This window comes from Marmota monax, unplaced genomic scaffold (assembly GCF_021218885.2).
Source record: "Marmota monax isolate L192 unplaced genomic scaffold, Marmota_monax_Labrador192_F-V1.1 WCK01_AAM20220418_F8-fsc00072, whole genome shotgun sequence".
In the NCBI taxonomy this organism is placed as follows: domain Eukaryota; kingdom Metazoa; phylum Chordata; class Mammalia; order Rodentia; family Sciuridae; genus Marmota; species Marmota monax.
The window spans coordinates 7413714-7429952 of NW_026692356.1; the positions used below are offsets into that span (position 1 = coordinate 7413714).

Genomic DNA, 16239 nt, shown 5'->3' on the forward strand with positions numbered 1-16239 from the left:
GGCTTAGAGGCAGAGCACTTGCCTAGCATGTGTGAGGCACTGGGTTCCATCCTCAGCACCACATAAAAATAAACAAATAAAATAAAGGCATTCTGTCCATCTACAACTATAATTTTTTTTTTTAAAAGATGCCCACGAGGTGAGTGGGGAGAAAGACACACTGGTAGATCATTCCAGATGGAATAAATAACTATAGGAAAAGCATGACCATATGGTGGGGGAATCTAGAGGCAGCAGTGCCAGGCAGAGCCTACCCATGATCTATCAAAGAGGCCAGCTTGATCTCTTGATCTCTCTCACAAGGACACTTAGGTGCTTCAGGAGCACAGGAGGTACAAAAGGGAAAGACATGCTCTGTGGCACAGGGCTGGGAAAGGGCATGAAAGTTTCAATAAACCATGAGAAATGTGATGTGCCCAAGCAGGAGGATGGGGAGAGAAGTAGGTTGGTGGTCCAGTGAAGCACCTTATATATCAAGTTAAGTGGCTATATCCTGTGGACCCTGGGGAGCCAGGGACAGCTTTGCTTGCAATTGCAAAGTGAACACAATGGGTGAAGAGGTTATAGATTCTAGATGCCATAGTGGCTACTAGCTTCACCGGTCCACACTCACACACCCAGGATCAAAGAGGTTTCCCATGTTTATGGAATAGGCGTTAGTAACATTGTTTTTGCAAAATGCTTAGGTGAAAAGCAACATTTATACTAAAGCTGGTGTTCCCGTTTTTTCAAGACAAGCTGCGTGGGACCTTGGTCCTAAGGGTTATGCCCCTGTTGAGAACAGCTGGTCATTGGCTTTGTGGCAGTAAGCCTTTATTTGCTGGGAGTTTCACTACTCCAACAGAGATGGACCAAAGCCCAGTATGCAAGCAGGGACACCACCTAGAGAACTAGACTGTGAAGTGTTTGTGATGGGGGAGAGAAAGAGAGCAGAGAGATCCCACTCAGGAATATGTGGCAGGTATCTACAAACCCTCCCACTAATTGACTGGACTCTCTATATCATCCCAGATAAAGGGCCACTGGGCAGTAAATGCTGATGTTTAGAACATCCTGATAGGGCTTTGTTAACAAGAAGATAACGGAGGAGCAAGATATGTTTGTTTCCAGCCTATAGATAAACCCAATAGGTCTTTGTTAACTTTTCATGACTGATGGCATCCATACCCATGATAAATAATCCTGGAACAGGGATTTTATTTAGAGGGCTAGAAATGGGGCCTACATTTTTAACTCTTCTGAATGAGAAGGAAGGATTTTCTGAGTATGACTGTACATGTATATTCATTCATACAATATACATAGTACCACTGAAACAATTTTAAACCACCTGAATCTCTGAACTGGATTAACCCCCTATACTTTTTCAGGGTGTGTTATGTTCTGATCATATGGAATCTGAACAAGTCTGAGGCACTGGATTTCACAAACAAGTCTTCAAAGAACTAGCAGAATCCTGAGAAATTAATGCATGCATTTTGCTAACAGCTAGAAACAGGAAATGTATGCCTGTGTGTGTATGTGTGTGTGTGTGTGTGTGCACGTGCACGTGAGCGCACACGTATGTTGCTGGGAATCAAACCCGGGGCTTTGCACATGCTAGGCAAGCACTCTACCACGGAACCAATGGGCCAATATCTCCTTTCTGATATTTATAAGTTATATGGTAGCCAGAGCTGCTTGTTCTCACAACATGTTGAAAGTTGTAAAGTCTTATCCAAAAGTGGTTGCTGAATAAGCATTCATTTTTTAAAAGTTGAGGAAGTTGTTTTTTTTTAGTCTTTAAATGCTGTCTTGTCTATAAGGCATCTCATTCCTTTAAAGAAATGGAGTTTCAGAGTAATGCTATGCTCAGAACCCACCCCAGATGAAAACCTTGGACCGTTTCCAGCCAGCTGTTTCATAAATCTAGTTACAAAAAGAGCAAACTTTTCTGCTGCTGAAAAAAAAAGTATTATTACACTGCTATCTTTAATGCCATCTTTTAAAAGAAGGCAATAATTTTTAGTAAAAACATCATTTGAATTTTATCTTTGCTAAAACGCTTGGGAGGAAGGAAGGGGGGTTGACCCGACCTTATAATCTTCCCTAACCTGCAGACTAATCAATTTTGATGGAAGAAGTGATATTAGGCCTCCGAAGTTAACCAGATTCACCACCAGTAAATGGAAGTCCTGGATGAAATGATTTTTGACTTAATAAAAAGAATGTTAAAAGGAATGCATTCTTAATGGAGAAAAATTACTATTTGCAAAAGCCACAGGTTAAATATGTTCGAAAGAACTAGGGGAGGTAGAAAAGAGTTGTTGTTTTTTTTTTTTTTTCTCCTTCTTCTTTGTTTTCTAAATGTGTTGTAAATAAGAAAGAGCTATCGTAATTCAGTTCCCCTTTGCTTCTCAGAGAAAAACTTCAGTTTGATTCACTACACCGGGAAGCTTAGTTCTGAAAGCATCAGATTTGACTTCCTAGACTCCCTGGAACCACAAGTTCACATCCCAAAGGGGTTGGGCTCAACCCTTTCTCCTTCCTAGGCAATAAATAGCATGGAAACCAGGTTATCTCTGTGGCCAACTTTCAGGAAAGACCTTGGAAACAGAGCCAGGGGTGGACCCTGACCATCACGTGGTGCTTTCCATAACAGTGGGGGTTTACTGCAGGGGTGGCTGAAACTTAGTGGGGCCAGCCAGCAACTAAATGCCACACTGATCCCAGGAGATACATCAACTCAGGTTTTTTCATAGAAATCCATTTAGGAGCCTGCGATAGACTGCGGAGGGCAGCCAGCTCCATTTACCTTATGCAAAGCCATTGGGTGGCTCCATCAGATTAGGTGGGAGAGGGCTAGGAAACTGGGGCTGTTTACTTTCATGTTCAGTATTCAGCGGCATTTCTATAGTGTCTTAATATCTTAGCACTCTATATTTTGTATTACTGATTAGTGGATTGGCTTAGGTACAAGATGATTAAGGTTTCGTTTTGGGGATGTTTCTTTTCTTTCTTTCTTTTTTTTTTTTCCTTTTTTGGCTTTAAGAGCTAGTGCCCTTCCCCAAGTCTATCAACAGTCAATTACTGAGATTCTAGAACATTTAAAAAAATCATCTTATGCCAATTCTTTATAGAAAGTGTACCGTTTCCATTCACCTTTGGACACACTGTTTGTCTAATTGGGAGACTACCCCATTTAATATGAAAGATCAGCTTTTCTTGTTAAAAAAAAAAGAAAGGAAGGAAGGAAGGAAAGAAGGAAGGAAAGAAAAGGAAAGAAAAGAATCAGATAATGTCAGGGAAGACAAGCAAACGACAGGCTAAGTTTGGTTTGTTTCAGTGACATGGACTGTCCTCACACTGGGCAGTAATTGAAGGGCAGATGGGGGAAACAGCTCATCTGGGCCTTTCCTTACTTGTGCTCCAAATCTTTTCTTTTTCTTCTGATGTTTGAGCAACTAATGAAACATGATTGCCAACTGCATGAAAAATAGGAGCTTGCAAACTCTTCATCATTCATATTCCTGTTTCCAAATGCATCATGCATAATTCAAAATTATAGCCACTTAATGTTATTTTGTATCTAAACTATACAACTGTAAAAACCATACCTGAATGTATATGGATATGAAGTATCCCGAGCTGAATGGAATACCCCATATTTTTATATAACCATCCTTCATGTGAATCGATACACACAAACTTAGAGATGCTTCTCAAAGACAGAGTGCACAACTGTGAAACATCAACATAAACCAAAGGGAAAGTAAGTAAATAACCTCTTATGGCCTAAAATACCATCTTTTCAATTCAGCCAGGATCTAATGCTGCATTAAGTTGCTGTATTGTCTGTGACTACAAACTGAAACCTGGGGCTAGCTTTGTTTTGGTAGCCTGGTCATTTGAAACTCTCAAGCAGGTTCTAGTATTTTGTATCTACAAGAGGACTTTCTCTATTGTTTTTAGTAATTTGAAACAAAGTTTAGTGATAATAGTTTGTAAATAAAAATATTTTTTAAAGTAACTAGCCATCCCAGAAATGGAATAGAAATTGAAAGGGTTTTAGGTTATCTGGTAGATGCTAGAAACTGAATGTAAGCAGGTAAAACATCCATGAACAAGTAGTATATCCCATGTTTTTATTAATGGCTACATCAACACAGTGGGAAATTGTCATTCAAAAATTTTTTTGAAAACTACTGACAATTGATGCTCTATACAGATTCCTGGATACATAAAACATGTACTTAATGAAAATTAATAAGATGAAAATATCAAACTCTGTCCATTCCATTTTGTTGGCAATAAAGCAATATACATACCTCTGTGCTGTGCTGCTCAACCTCTTGTAATTAGAGACACTGGCAGAGGAATGTTGGTGAAGGCATTCATTCGCCCAGCCCTGCCTCTGCTCCTAGGAGCCATTTCTACAGCTGAAGAAATGTCCAGAGAAAAATTCTCCTATTCCTTTCCCCCCTTTGCTCTTGCAAGAAAGAGGTGCCTGAAAAGAATGACACATCTGAGCCACATCCCCAGCCCTTTTTATTTTTTATTTTGAGACAGGGGCTCACTTTGTTGCCAAGGCTGGCCTTGAACTTGTGGTCCTCCTGCCTCAGCCTCCTGCGTCACTGGAATTATAGGCATGCACCACCAGGCCCAGCTGTCTATTTTTTGTACCCTCATTTTCTTACTTTTTTGACTAATCCTTTTATGCTAATTTAACCAAATCCACATTTCAAAAAATGTGAAGAGTTAGTAGTAGGTGTGAGTTCCATTCCACATTTTTGTTTTTTCCCCAGCACTGGGAATGGAATCCAGGAACTGGTATGAGTTCCCTTCACACATTGATTGATTAACAATGCAACAGGGCTAAGAGTTTGTGTGTGTGTGTGTGTGTGTGCGCGCGTATGTGAACTCAGGGATGCTTTATTACTGTGCTGCATCCCCAGCCCCTTTTAATTTTCTAATTTCAAGACAGGGTTTTCCTAAATTCCCCAGGTTGACCTCAAATTTGTGATCCTCCTGCCTCAGCCTCCCAAGTCACTGGGATTACAGGTATGGGCTACTACTCTTGGGTAGCTGTCCATGTCTCTTAAACAGAAGTTATTTAATTGTTCAAATCTCATACACAGAATGCTAGAAATACAAGAGCACAGAGATCTCATGCAACTTTTTGGCTTCTGGAAGCAAGAACTGATATTGGAAAGGTGGAGCCGCTGGCTAGGAGGTGTGGCTGGTGTGATGTGCTGCCTCCCTCAGTCTCCTCCCTGGCCTTATGGAGGGCTGGGATGACACAATGAAGTAGCAGAGAAGGCCTGCACTTGTGGATGCTGCAGATCTGCACTGTGCAGTAGGAAGCTCCCAGTCCCTGGCAGATCTTCAAATTAAAAACATTTAAAATCAAATGAATTAAAATTCAGCTTCTTGGTTGCAGCAGCTACACTTCAAGTGCTCAATAGTCACGTATGACAGTGGCTACTGTATTGGACAGCATAGAAATAAAAGAACACTTTCATCATCCAGAAAGTTCCATTCATTGAATAGCCTGAGCCCCTAGATTGGGTGTGATGATTGAAGAACACAAATATTTGTATACTGAACAGATTCCTAAATTTATAGAGGAGTGTATTGATCACTTCTCCACTCATGGACACTCTATAAATCAAGGCCTCCCTATACCTGGACTGCATTTAGAATGCTTTGAGAAATCGCTGTTCATTTCAAGTGTAAGCTAGGTTCTCGATCTATCTGATACCCATTTTACACCGAGGCCTGTAAGAATAAATGTGTAGCCATGAACCTGTTGAATGTAGAAGAAACCTCACTGTCTTTTCCTCTGAGATTGGCCCTTGCATTTTGCTCTCTGACATGGCTTAGGGTAATAATTAAAAAATGCCAATGCCAAGTCAATTGCACATGAGCTTGCTGCATATTAACATTGGCAGTGCTGTGCAGCTAATAATGCATGTGCTTCTTGGGTCTGGCACTGAGTGGTAATTATCCCCCTACTCTCCACTTCTGTTCATGACACACATAGGTGTAAAACTGAGCTGGACCACCCGCTCAGGAGCAAAAGTGCACTGGGAAGGTGCCTTTCAGTCTCTCTCCTGGCCAATAATGAAATTGACATAATTAAATTAATAATAAAAACTGCCTAGTTAATGTCATGTCCAATTTTCCAAACCTAGATTGTAATACAAGATCACTCCTCAGGAGTGGGTATTGAAGTTTCGAATCTGAGTCTCACAGGAAACCCAGAATTCATAAAAGCATTGAAAAATTATTTTACTGAAAGAGTAAAATAATACTTATTAATGGATTAGGCTTTCAAAAAGCCACAATAGCTACCATTTATTGAGCTTTTATCATTTGTTAAATGTTGTATGTATAATTTCATTTAGTTTTACAAAATTCTTTCCTCAGCCAAACATGGGGGCACATGCCTGTAATCCCAGCAGCTCTGCAAGCTGAGGCAGGAGGATTGCAAGTCTGAGTCCAGACTGGGCAGTTTAGCAAGACGGAGACTCAAAAAAAAAAAAAAAAAAAGTCTGGCTCAGTGGTACAGTGGTAGAGCAAGCCAGGGTTCAATCCCCAGTACCAAAATAAATAAACAAAACCCTGAACAAATAGAAACTCTCTCCAGGCACTTAGCATAGGTGCATTTACAAAAATTCGGTTTATGCCAGATATGGTGGCACATGCCTGTAATCCCAGTGGCTTGGGAGGCTGAGACAGGAGGCTCACAAATTTGAAGGCATCCTCAGCAAGGTAGCAAGGTCCTAAGCAACTTAGCGAAACCCTGTCTAAAACAAACAAACAAACAAACAAAATCCCCAAACGACAAAAACACAGAGGTCTTGGAGATATGGTTCAGTGGGTTCAATCCCTCATACAAAAAAAAAAAAAGTTTATGATTACATTAGGAATGCTTCTACTGAAATAAATAGATATATCTTCTCAGAGAGGCCCCCGGCCCCAAATTCAGCCTCAGGTCCATTAAGTATTACTGGGCAGGGCAGGCTATACTTTTGTAAACTTCCTTGACCGGGACTAGCAATTGTTAAACACATCCTCCTCTATCACTGATCTATACCTTCTTTCAATGTAGAAAATAATAAGCAGGGAAAATGACTAACACTTATCTTTTTTTTTAATATTTTTTTAGTTGTAGATGGACACAATATCTTTATTTATTTTTTTATGTGGTGCTGAGGATCGAACCCAGGGCCTCACATGTGCTAGACGAGCGCTCTACCACTGAGCTGTGGTCCCAGCCCCAACACTTATCTTATATACACAGCTTTAACATGTAATAGAGACTCCTCTTAATCGTTGCCCTCATCAAGCAATATGACATTGCCCGTTTTCCTGGAAGCAGCCCTGAGCTTTCTTATTCCTTCTTCATCAAAACTCCCTGTTCTTATAGAAGTAACTCAGACTCCCACTCAGGACCAGGTCCTTGCTTTGCCACCACTGTTATACGTAAGTAACACCATGTATTGATACAGCATAGCATTGTCTCCTTTAGAAATTTACAAATACTGTATTGTGATGTTTGGTCTAATTAACTTATAGTTGGCAGAAATGATCGTTGACCATGAACTTTTTTTTTTTTTCCCTGGTACTGGGGATTAAACCCAGGGTCTCGCTAAATTGCTGAAGCTGACTTCAAGCTTGTGATCCCCCCATCTCAGCTGACTGGGAGTATAGGTACGTACCACCAAGCCCAGCTTTGTACCTGGTTTTGAGTGGTGTATTCCCTTTGTGACATATTACCTGTTAAGAGCTCTCTGGAACACTGGGGACATGCTATCTCTTTTCATCTTTGTATCGTCACAGTACATAATGTGCCTTGCCCAGGCAGATGACTAATGGATTTTTTTTTTTTTGAGAAATGTCTGGATATGGTTGAGTGCAGAACATTCCAGTCATTTTTTTTTTCTTTCCCCACTGCTGGGGATGGAGCCCAGGACTTGCACATGGTAGTTAAGCACTCTACCATTCAGCTACATGCCCAGCTCCTCATATTTTTGTGAATGTTATAAATAGCCATGTAAAAAATTAATAGAATGAAGGAAAGATGAGAAATTATTAGGTATATAGAAATACAATTACATAGAAGCTACTTTCTTAAAAGCTAGCAGAAAAAAAAAGTTTTATCACCATCCCACAGAGTATATAAGAAATAATCAGAATATAACTGGATAATATTGTTGGATGATATGAACATCCTTTGGTAAGTACTTGTATAGCTCTCAATGAGTTAACTAAAACTATCACAAACCTTTTCTTCAAACCACTGAACTTGGCAATAGTTAACTCATTAAGGACAATAACAGTGACATTCCTCAGGTCTTTGTTGTTTTGCTTGATAGTCTCATTCTAAATGTTTCATTAATCAGAAACAAGACCACCTGGGTGCGGTAGCACATGCCTGTATTTCCAGAGGCTTGGGAGGCTGAGGCAGGAGGATGGCAAATTCAAAGCCAGCTTCAGCAATTTAGTGAGGCCCTAAAGAACTTACTGAGACCCTGTCTCAAAATAACAAATCAAAGGGGCTGGAAAAGTGGCTCAGTGGTTGAACATCCCTAGGTTCAATCCCTGGTACCAAGCCAAATAGCAACAACGAAACAAAAACAAAACAAAACAAAAACCCAGGACCAAACAAAAAAATTCATAAGACTTCAATGGGCTAACAAATGCTAGATTCCAAGGATGTAGTAGGAAATCATGGCCTAGCATAAGCACCTAAAATATGCTTCTGTTACGAAAGTCCAACATGTTTGCATCTTGTAAAGGATATCTATTTTTATATCTATATATTTTTCATGTAACATCTACTTTGCTAATTCCTAGGATAGTTTAATCAAACATTTTCTAAGTTTTTAATTATTTTCTGTAAATATAAACGTGCATAAGCAAAAAGCTACATTAATAATAAAAACCAAATCTAGGTGCGGTGGTGCACACCTGTAATACCAGCAGCTCAGGAGTCTGAGACAGGAGGATCTCGAGTTCAAAGCCAGCCTCAGCATAAGTGAGGCTCTAAACAACTCAGTGAGACCCTGTCTAAATAAAATACAAAATAGGCCTGGGGATGTGGCTCAGTGGCTGAGTGCTCCCGAGTTCAATCCCTGGTACCCCCCAAATAAAAATAAAAACCAGTTGTAGTCTTAGAAAGATTGTATATAGAAAAATGGGGAAAGAACAGGTATGGAATATGCTTAGGACGATGTAATGAATGAATGTATATGTGTAATGTATTTTGTTTATTTATTTCCAGTACTGGGATTGAACATAGGGCCTCACAACATGCTAGGTCAGAGCTCTACTACTGAGCCACAACCCCAGCCTTCATTCTAATACAGAAAACTGCAGGAACAACTGCAGAGTGTACTAGGGAAGACAGCAGCGGCTCAGAAACCACACCCCTGGAGCCAGACTTGGCTAACACATCTTTTCCAGGAAGCATTCCTAGTAAATGTTGAAAGCGAATGCAAATGTTTAGAACCCTTGTTCTACAAACTAGATAAAAAACTTAGTTGTCCAGGATAAAAAAGCAACAAGTCATTTTAATAACTCTTATGTATGCTAAATGTTTTATTTATTTATTTAGGCTCTGGGGATTAAACCCCAGGCCTTGTGTATGCTAAGTACATTCTCTACCACTGAACTACACTGCCGGCCAAATTGTTTTGCTGTATTCGCATGAAATGAATAATAAACTGTCCAGCATTCCACCTACATATCTAATTTCAATGTCCTCCACTGGCCTGCACACATGGATTAATAGCTACTTTATACTTTTTAGGCTATAACTAATGTAAGATTCTCAAAAGAAATGGTTTCCTAGCAGAAATGACTGATACCATTGTGGAAAGAGATGTTATTCAGGACATTATCTATTTCATTCTTCAGTCAAGGTAACTCATCTACTTTTAAACTTACACTTCTAAAGAACACTGCTATGATCTAAAGAGATTGGCCATAAAACTATTTGTATTGAAAACTTAGCCAACATGCCTCCAGTGAACTTCATTCATTAGCATTCTCAGTGGCAAGGTTTCCATATCTCAGTGTTCATTTTATACTTTAATTTGGTTAGTAGGTCTTTGTTTAATCGTCCTATTGAAAGGAGAACAAAAGCGGTTTAGGTGACACAGTAATGCACTATATTTTATCTCTTGAAAAAAGCCCGACAAAGTCAGAATACTCTGATAGCCTCTGATTTTCTTCAGGACGTTTGGAACCACACATCAGACAGAGGATAAAGATCCTCACTGTACTTAACGCCAGACACCTTTGGAAGAGAAACACCTTGTTGGCTACAGAAATTCTGCTTTGCCAGTTACACCTGGCCCCAAAGGCAGATTATCGCACCAGAGGAGCAGCTCAGTTTCCTGTGAGTGTCTATTTCTTAAATAACATCACCTCCAATAAAATCACTAGCCAGGTAAGCTCTTTTCCTGACTGCCTCTCTTTATGAAGTATGGATGCCACTCAAATGACAGTGCTCTGATAAATGAAAACAGGTCACATTTTACTCACAACGGGGAAACCTCTAACCCTCCAAAGGGAAATACCTCTCATTCCTCCGAATCTAGTTCTGTCATGTCACAGAGGCTCTTCCCATTCCTTCTGCTTGAGCCTTTCTTTTACTAACTGTTCTGGCTTCCAAGTTGCTCTCTTTTTCTTCTTTATTCCTTTCTGGAGATCGACTATGACCACTTTCTAACTTTTCTTTGTAACACAGATGTTTTATTTTCTAATCCACATTTCTTTTTGCCAGTTTCTTGAACTTCCTTTGGTTGGTGTCACAGACAGCCATCCAGTAGAGACTGAGACCACCAGTTCATTCACACAGGCCACTGAACAGTCATAAGATGGTGACAACTTTTGGTCTCTAGTGACCTGGACTGGATTCGACTCACTGACCTAGAGGTGAAAGGCTCTGTATTCCATTACTAATCCCTTGAGCCATCCAGCCCCCTGAAAATGATTCTTTGGTTTTATTATTGCAAAGACCATTTATAAAATCATGAACTGGATTTAGGAAGGCAACCATGAAATAGCAAGGGACAACAAACTGATTGAAATTCCTTAAATGTAGTGCGGGCTGAAGTCTCTCAGACAGTAGGATTGGGGGAAAAGTTCTATCTAGGCACCTCCGTTATTATTTCAGTAGCATGACCTGCTCACTTAAACGTGGCAACTTTAGACCCACTGACCATGCCTCAAGGAACTAAATCCTAAATAAAGAAAATGGAAAAGCAAACTATGAAATAGCCAATAATCTTTATTTCGCACTTCCCCCACCCCTCATCCTTCTCCAAAAAGCACTAATGGGTATATTTGTGCATGTGAAAATACTGTATAAAGTATTTAGAATGATCTCAAATTAATAAAACAAAAAACACATATCTCAACATAGATGCTTTGTTGTTTTTAAGGGACAGAAAAATTCTGGCCTCTAGAACAAGGAGGGTAATGATATCCTGCACTCTTAAAAGGTCTACTCCATTTCCACTGATTTGCAGTTTAACATTCATGGCAGAAAACCACATTTCTGTAATCACATAATGTTTTAAAATATGACTAATTCACACACTAATATCAATTGATTTGGCAATAAAAAAATCACATTTTCTATTAATATATTTGTATTAGGTTCAAAGCCCATATGCTAATATTCAAGATATCCATTACACGGGCCCAAATTGGGATTATTTCAAAATCAAGTAAAAGTCCATATTTATTCCAAAGTTGCTAAAATATGCTAATAAAGTTAAATTTGATGTTTTTACATTAAAAATAAAATATTTGGTTTACCTTTCAGATATCTATAACATATAATAAATAGTGGGCAGTATAGTAATATAATAAAGTTTTGTGATACCCTGAAATTTGATGAGTTTTCTTTTTAAAAAATTCATAATATACTTCATTTCAGCCTTAAAGCACAATATCAATGAACAAATTTGTAGAAATAAAACAATATAAACACAAAATGCTACAGTATTTTTTTTTTTAACTTTCATGGAACCTACATGTCCTTTTAATATCAAAGAAATTTACAAAAACAAAACAGATAACAAACAAAACAATTTTAAATCGTAAACTCTAGATTTAAATTGCTTTGTTTTCCTTCCAACTGCTAGGGTCCTTTTCCCCCCACAATATTTTGGGCACTGCACGGGTCCATTCAGCTCAAGGTAAATTACTCTGAACTATGGCTCTTTTTCTCTAGTCTCTTTGCTTATTTATATACAGCAGTAATTACAGACATGGCTGAAATCACAGTGGATTTCAGAGAAAGCCAGAATTAAACACGATAAAAATTTAAAAAATAACTACTTCATAAATATTTATTATTTACATTAAGGGAAATTTTTTAGTATGAAGAGTTTTTATACAAGTTGGTGAAATGTACAAGCAGTGAGAAATGACTCCGGCAGTTTAAAGGGCAAAATTAGAATGCAACAGAGATATAAAATACGTTAAACAAAAATAATTTGCGCAGAAGCAAACAGGACATGATAGAAACCTTTTTCTTAAAAAATATAAGGTATTTCACAAAAGCCTGAACATTTTACATGTTAGTACTAAAAATGGGGTTGGGGGAAGCTTCATATATTCTCATCACAAAAATATTTACCAGTACTCCAACTGGAGTTTTCTTTTATGTTATTATGATTATCTTACTATAGAGGGGGAGAAGTTGAAAACTGTATACAGACTAATGATATCATCCTTAAATTACAGTCAAGGCAGTTTACACATTATCTTCTTGTCTAATACCTTAATGAAAAGGCCCTGGAGAGAATGAAGGAAATCAAAAGGGAAGATGTATGGTCTTTTTATTAATAATACTTGTCACTGGTAATAGAAAAATGGAGGTGGCAGCCCTGAGGCCACGCCTCTACTGTAGAGTTTTTCCTGCTACACCACCACCGAACCATAGGCCAGTGTGCTCAGAAGGGAAGATCCAGAGTGGATGGCGCATTGCTGTCCTCAGTCTTCCCAGATTCACTGTCTACAGGGACCAGGGCACGTGATGCGGAACTGCGCCAGCTCCCCTCCAGAGGTGCCAGGGACAAAGCCTGAGCTGACCCTGCTTGGTCCAGTCCACGTGGAGAGGTCAGTGAGCTCGGTGCTTCCTCTTCTTGTGCTTTTTGTCCTTCTTCTTGTTGGCACACTTGGGGCAGAACCACTGCATTTCTTCTGGTGGTGCAGCCATTATTCCCACACAGGGCCTGATGTTAGAGACACATCCAAAGAAACAAGTTTTATATATGCTCATTCCTTTTCTTTCAACGTTTTTATAATAATTCTTTAAGTCTATGAAATATTTACCAGAAATCAAAGTCAAATGGCTTGAATTTATGCAGCACTATTGTTGGGCACTTGATTATACTTTATAGTGCCTCTTTTATAGGCCCCAATGGAGGGCTTAATTACTTTGTTCATTCTTTCAGCCAGGAATAGTGTAATTCTTCTGAGCAGTGGCTTTGTTTTTATTTCATAGATATCATACATCATAACTGAACAGACATCTTTTAAAATCTGATACCTTAAAGATAAATTAAGAAGATTGTATATATTTTGGTCACGTTTCTTCAGTTTTGAGGAACTACTGAAGAGGTTTTAAAAACACACAAGCTGTCTTTATTTCTCCAGTTTGTACCAAGTTTACCAAGGGGTCACCTTTTAATGGGATTTTTCAGGTACCGTAGCTCTTTTTTTTAAAAAAAATATTTATTTTTTTAGTTCTTGGTGGACACAACATCTTTGTTTGTATGTGGTGCTGAGGATGGAACCCGGGCCGCACGCATGCCAGGCGAGCGCGCTACCGCTTGAGCCACATCCCTAGCCCAGGTACCGTAGCTCTTACAGAACATTAGTGGAGGGAAGGAAAGGGAAACACTATGTCTCCTTTCATTTTATTTTTTATTTTTTTGTGGTGCTGAGGATTGAACACAGAATCTTGTACACTGAACCACATGCCCAGCCCTTTTTATTTTGAGAAAGGATTTTACTAAATTTCTGAGGCTGGCCTGGACCTTGTGATGCTACTATTGTAGCCTCACTGGGAGTATAGGTGTGCACCCACCCACACTTGGCTTCCTCTCATTTTTTTTCCCTCACAGCGTTTGTTAATTGTTTATTTACTAAGAAGAACTACTCCTAAGCCCACATATTCATGTTTTATAGTTAAGGAGCACAAGTTAGTTACAAACTTCTAAGTAATTCACTCCAAAAAATTCTTTATATTCCAAAAATCACTTTGCACTCTGAAAGACACCAGCCCTCTTCATCTCCTCAAGATCTTCTATGGAATCATAATTTCTTAAGAAATCTGCACATACCTTCTTTATTAGTTCAGTCACAAACTTACAGAGAGCTGCAACCCTAGGGTGACTATAAAAGCTCCAATAATATAAAAACCACAGATGCTTGGCCAGAAGACCCTGCATCTGAGGTTTCATAAAAGTCATGGCAGTTACTGTCCTCCACACCACTATCCTTCCTGGCTGATGGAGAAATGCATGGTGTTTCTCCTCTAATTTACTTTCACAAAAAGGATAGATAAGCAAAATATCCAGAATTGAGGCTGAAGTACTCTTGGTTTTTGAACTTCATCTCATTTTCTGTGCTCCATGATTTTACTTCAAGTACTGCTTTGAGGGTGGCCTGAAGGCACTAAGCTACTCTGCAGAACACTTCTTCTTAGGAGTGTCCTGTGCTGTCCTGACTAAACAGCAGCCACCAAGTGTGGCTGGAGGTACTCTGAGACACTCACCAGTGGTACCAGTCGTCACAGTCATCACAGCCGATCATCGGACTCCCATCGTCAGGTTTGTTACACCCAGGACAGATCCAGATCTGATTGCCCCACTCGTCTCGGATCTGACATTACCACAAGGGGAAGGAGCAAAGACAGGGAGTGGGGAAGAAGAACCGAAAAGAGGCCAGATAAGAATTATGACATTATCTTTGTAAGCCAAATAAGCTGACAAATTAAGCTAAAAAATATCACAGATTAGCACTTTCCAAAGCCATGATCATGATCATCAGTGTTCTGGAATCGTGTGAAAAAGAAAATAGCTGAGTGATCAATGATAAGACATTTCTAATGAATATCCTAAACTCTGTTTTATGAGTCATAAAGAAACAAAGTATTTATATAATATCTATGAGCATATGACCTGTAATCTTCATCTGAAAAAAATCCTTTACCACAAATTTTTAACAATTAGGGTCTTTATGGTACTAACGATATTTTTGAAAGCTATAGAGCTCAACTGTGTGTAGTTTCCCCAATCACATTCCTAGGCATGGGATTAATATATATGGCCCATGTGCAGGTGTCCCCTTATTACTCATTAGCCAAACCATTCCCCTGAACTAGATGATAAGATCAAGGATATAAAAGAGTGGTTACTAAGTAACTTTCCATTCCCTTTATGGCATTTTTAGAAAAGTACAATCAACTAAAGGGCAAATGAAATAAGGGGCTCAGGAGGCCAAAGAGCTACACATTTAAACATGATTTTGCTATACCTATTGAAGATTCTAATTTACTTTATTAATTTAGCATTCTAAATAGGAAGCATCCCTAATTTTACTACTTCCTCAAATTTCACATTATCAAAATGAATCTGGGGAAAATACTTCTACAATATGGGCATAAAGGCAATAAGTAAAAGCAAATCTTAAAATCCTGTATTTATTTATTTATTGTGCTGGGGATTGAACCTAGGGGCACCTGACCACCAAGCCATATCCCCATCCCATTTTTTAATTTTTAATTTTGAGACAGGATCTCTTTAAGTTGCTTAGGGCCTCGCTAAGTTGCTGAGACTGGCCTTGAATTTGGGATCCTCCTGCCTCAACCTGCTGAGTCACCAGAATTACAGGACTGTGACACTGCACCCAGCTAAATTCAACTATTTTTTTTTTTTTTAAATCTCTATAAGGCCAATTACACTGATATAAAAACTTCCTAAAGAAACTTGTAGGTAGCTCTGACCTAGCCCTCTTTCAGGGGAAACTATCAGGGAGAGAATTCACAGATACCATACACCAGCTCACCAGTGGCTGACACTGCTCTAGCATCCTAGGCCCTCAAACTCTCGCATGGCCAGTTCTGCCGCTGATTGGCCTTTCTTGCAATTATCAAGCTGAGACTGTGCTACATAAGAAATTTAGCATAGCATCCATAATTACATCTAATACTTCACAGTTTACTAAGTT

At 39.1% G+C, this 16239-nt stretch overlaps 1 protein-coding gene across 1 annotated transcript in view; it reads right to left on the reverse strand.

The window, feature by feature from the left end:
• Positions 1–11261: 11261 nt before the first annotated feature.
• The window catches only part of Taf3 (TATA-box binding protein associated factor 3), a 167575-nt gene continuing 162597 nt past the window's right edge, over positions 11262–16239 (reverse strand). The window contains exons 6-7 of the mRNA XM_046442357.2: positions 14786–14892; positions 11262–13238 (exon numbers count right to left, since the gene is read on the reverse strand). Coding sequence (XP_046298313.1) covers positions 13124–13238; positions 14786–14892 — 222 coding nt within the window. The 3' untranslated portion in view covers positions 11262–13123. The remainder of the gene's footprint in view (positions 13239–14785; positions 14893–16239) is intronic.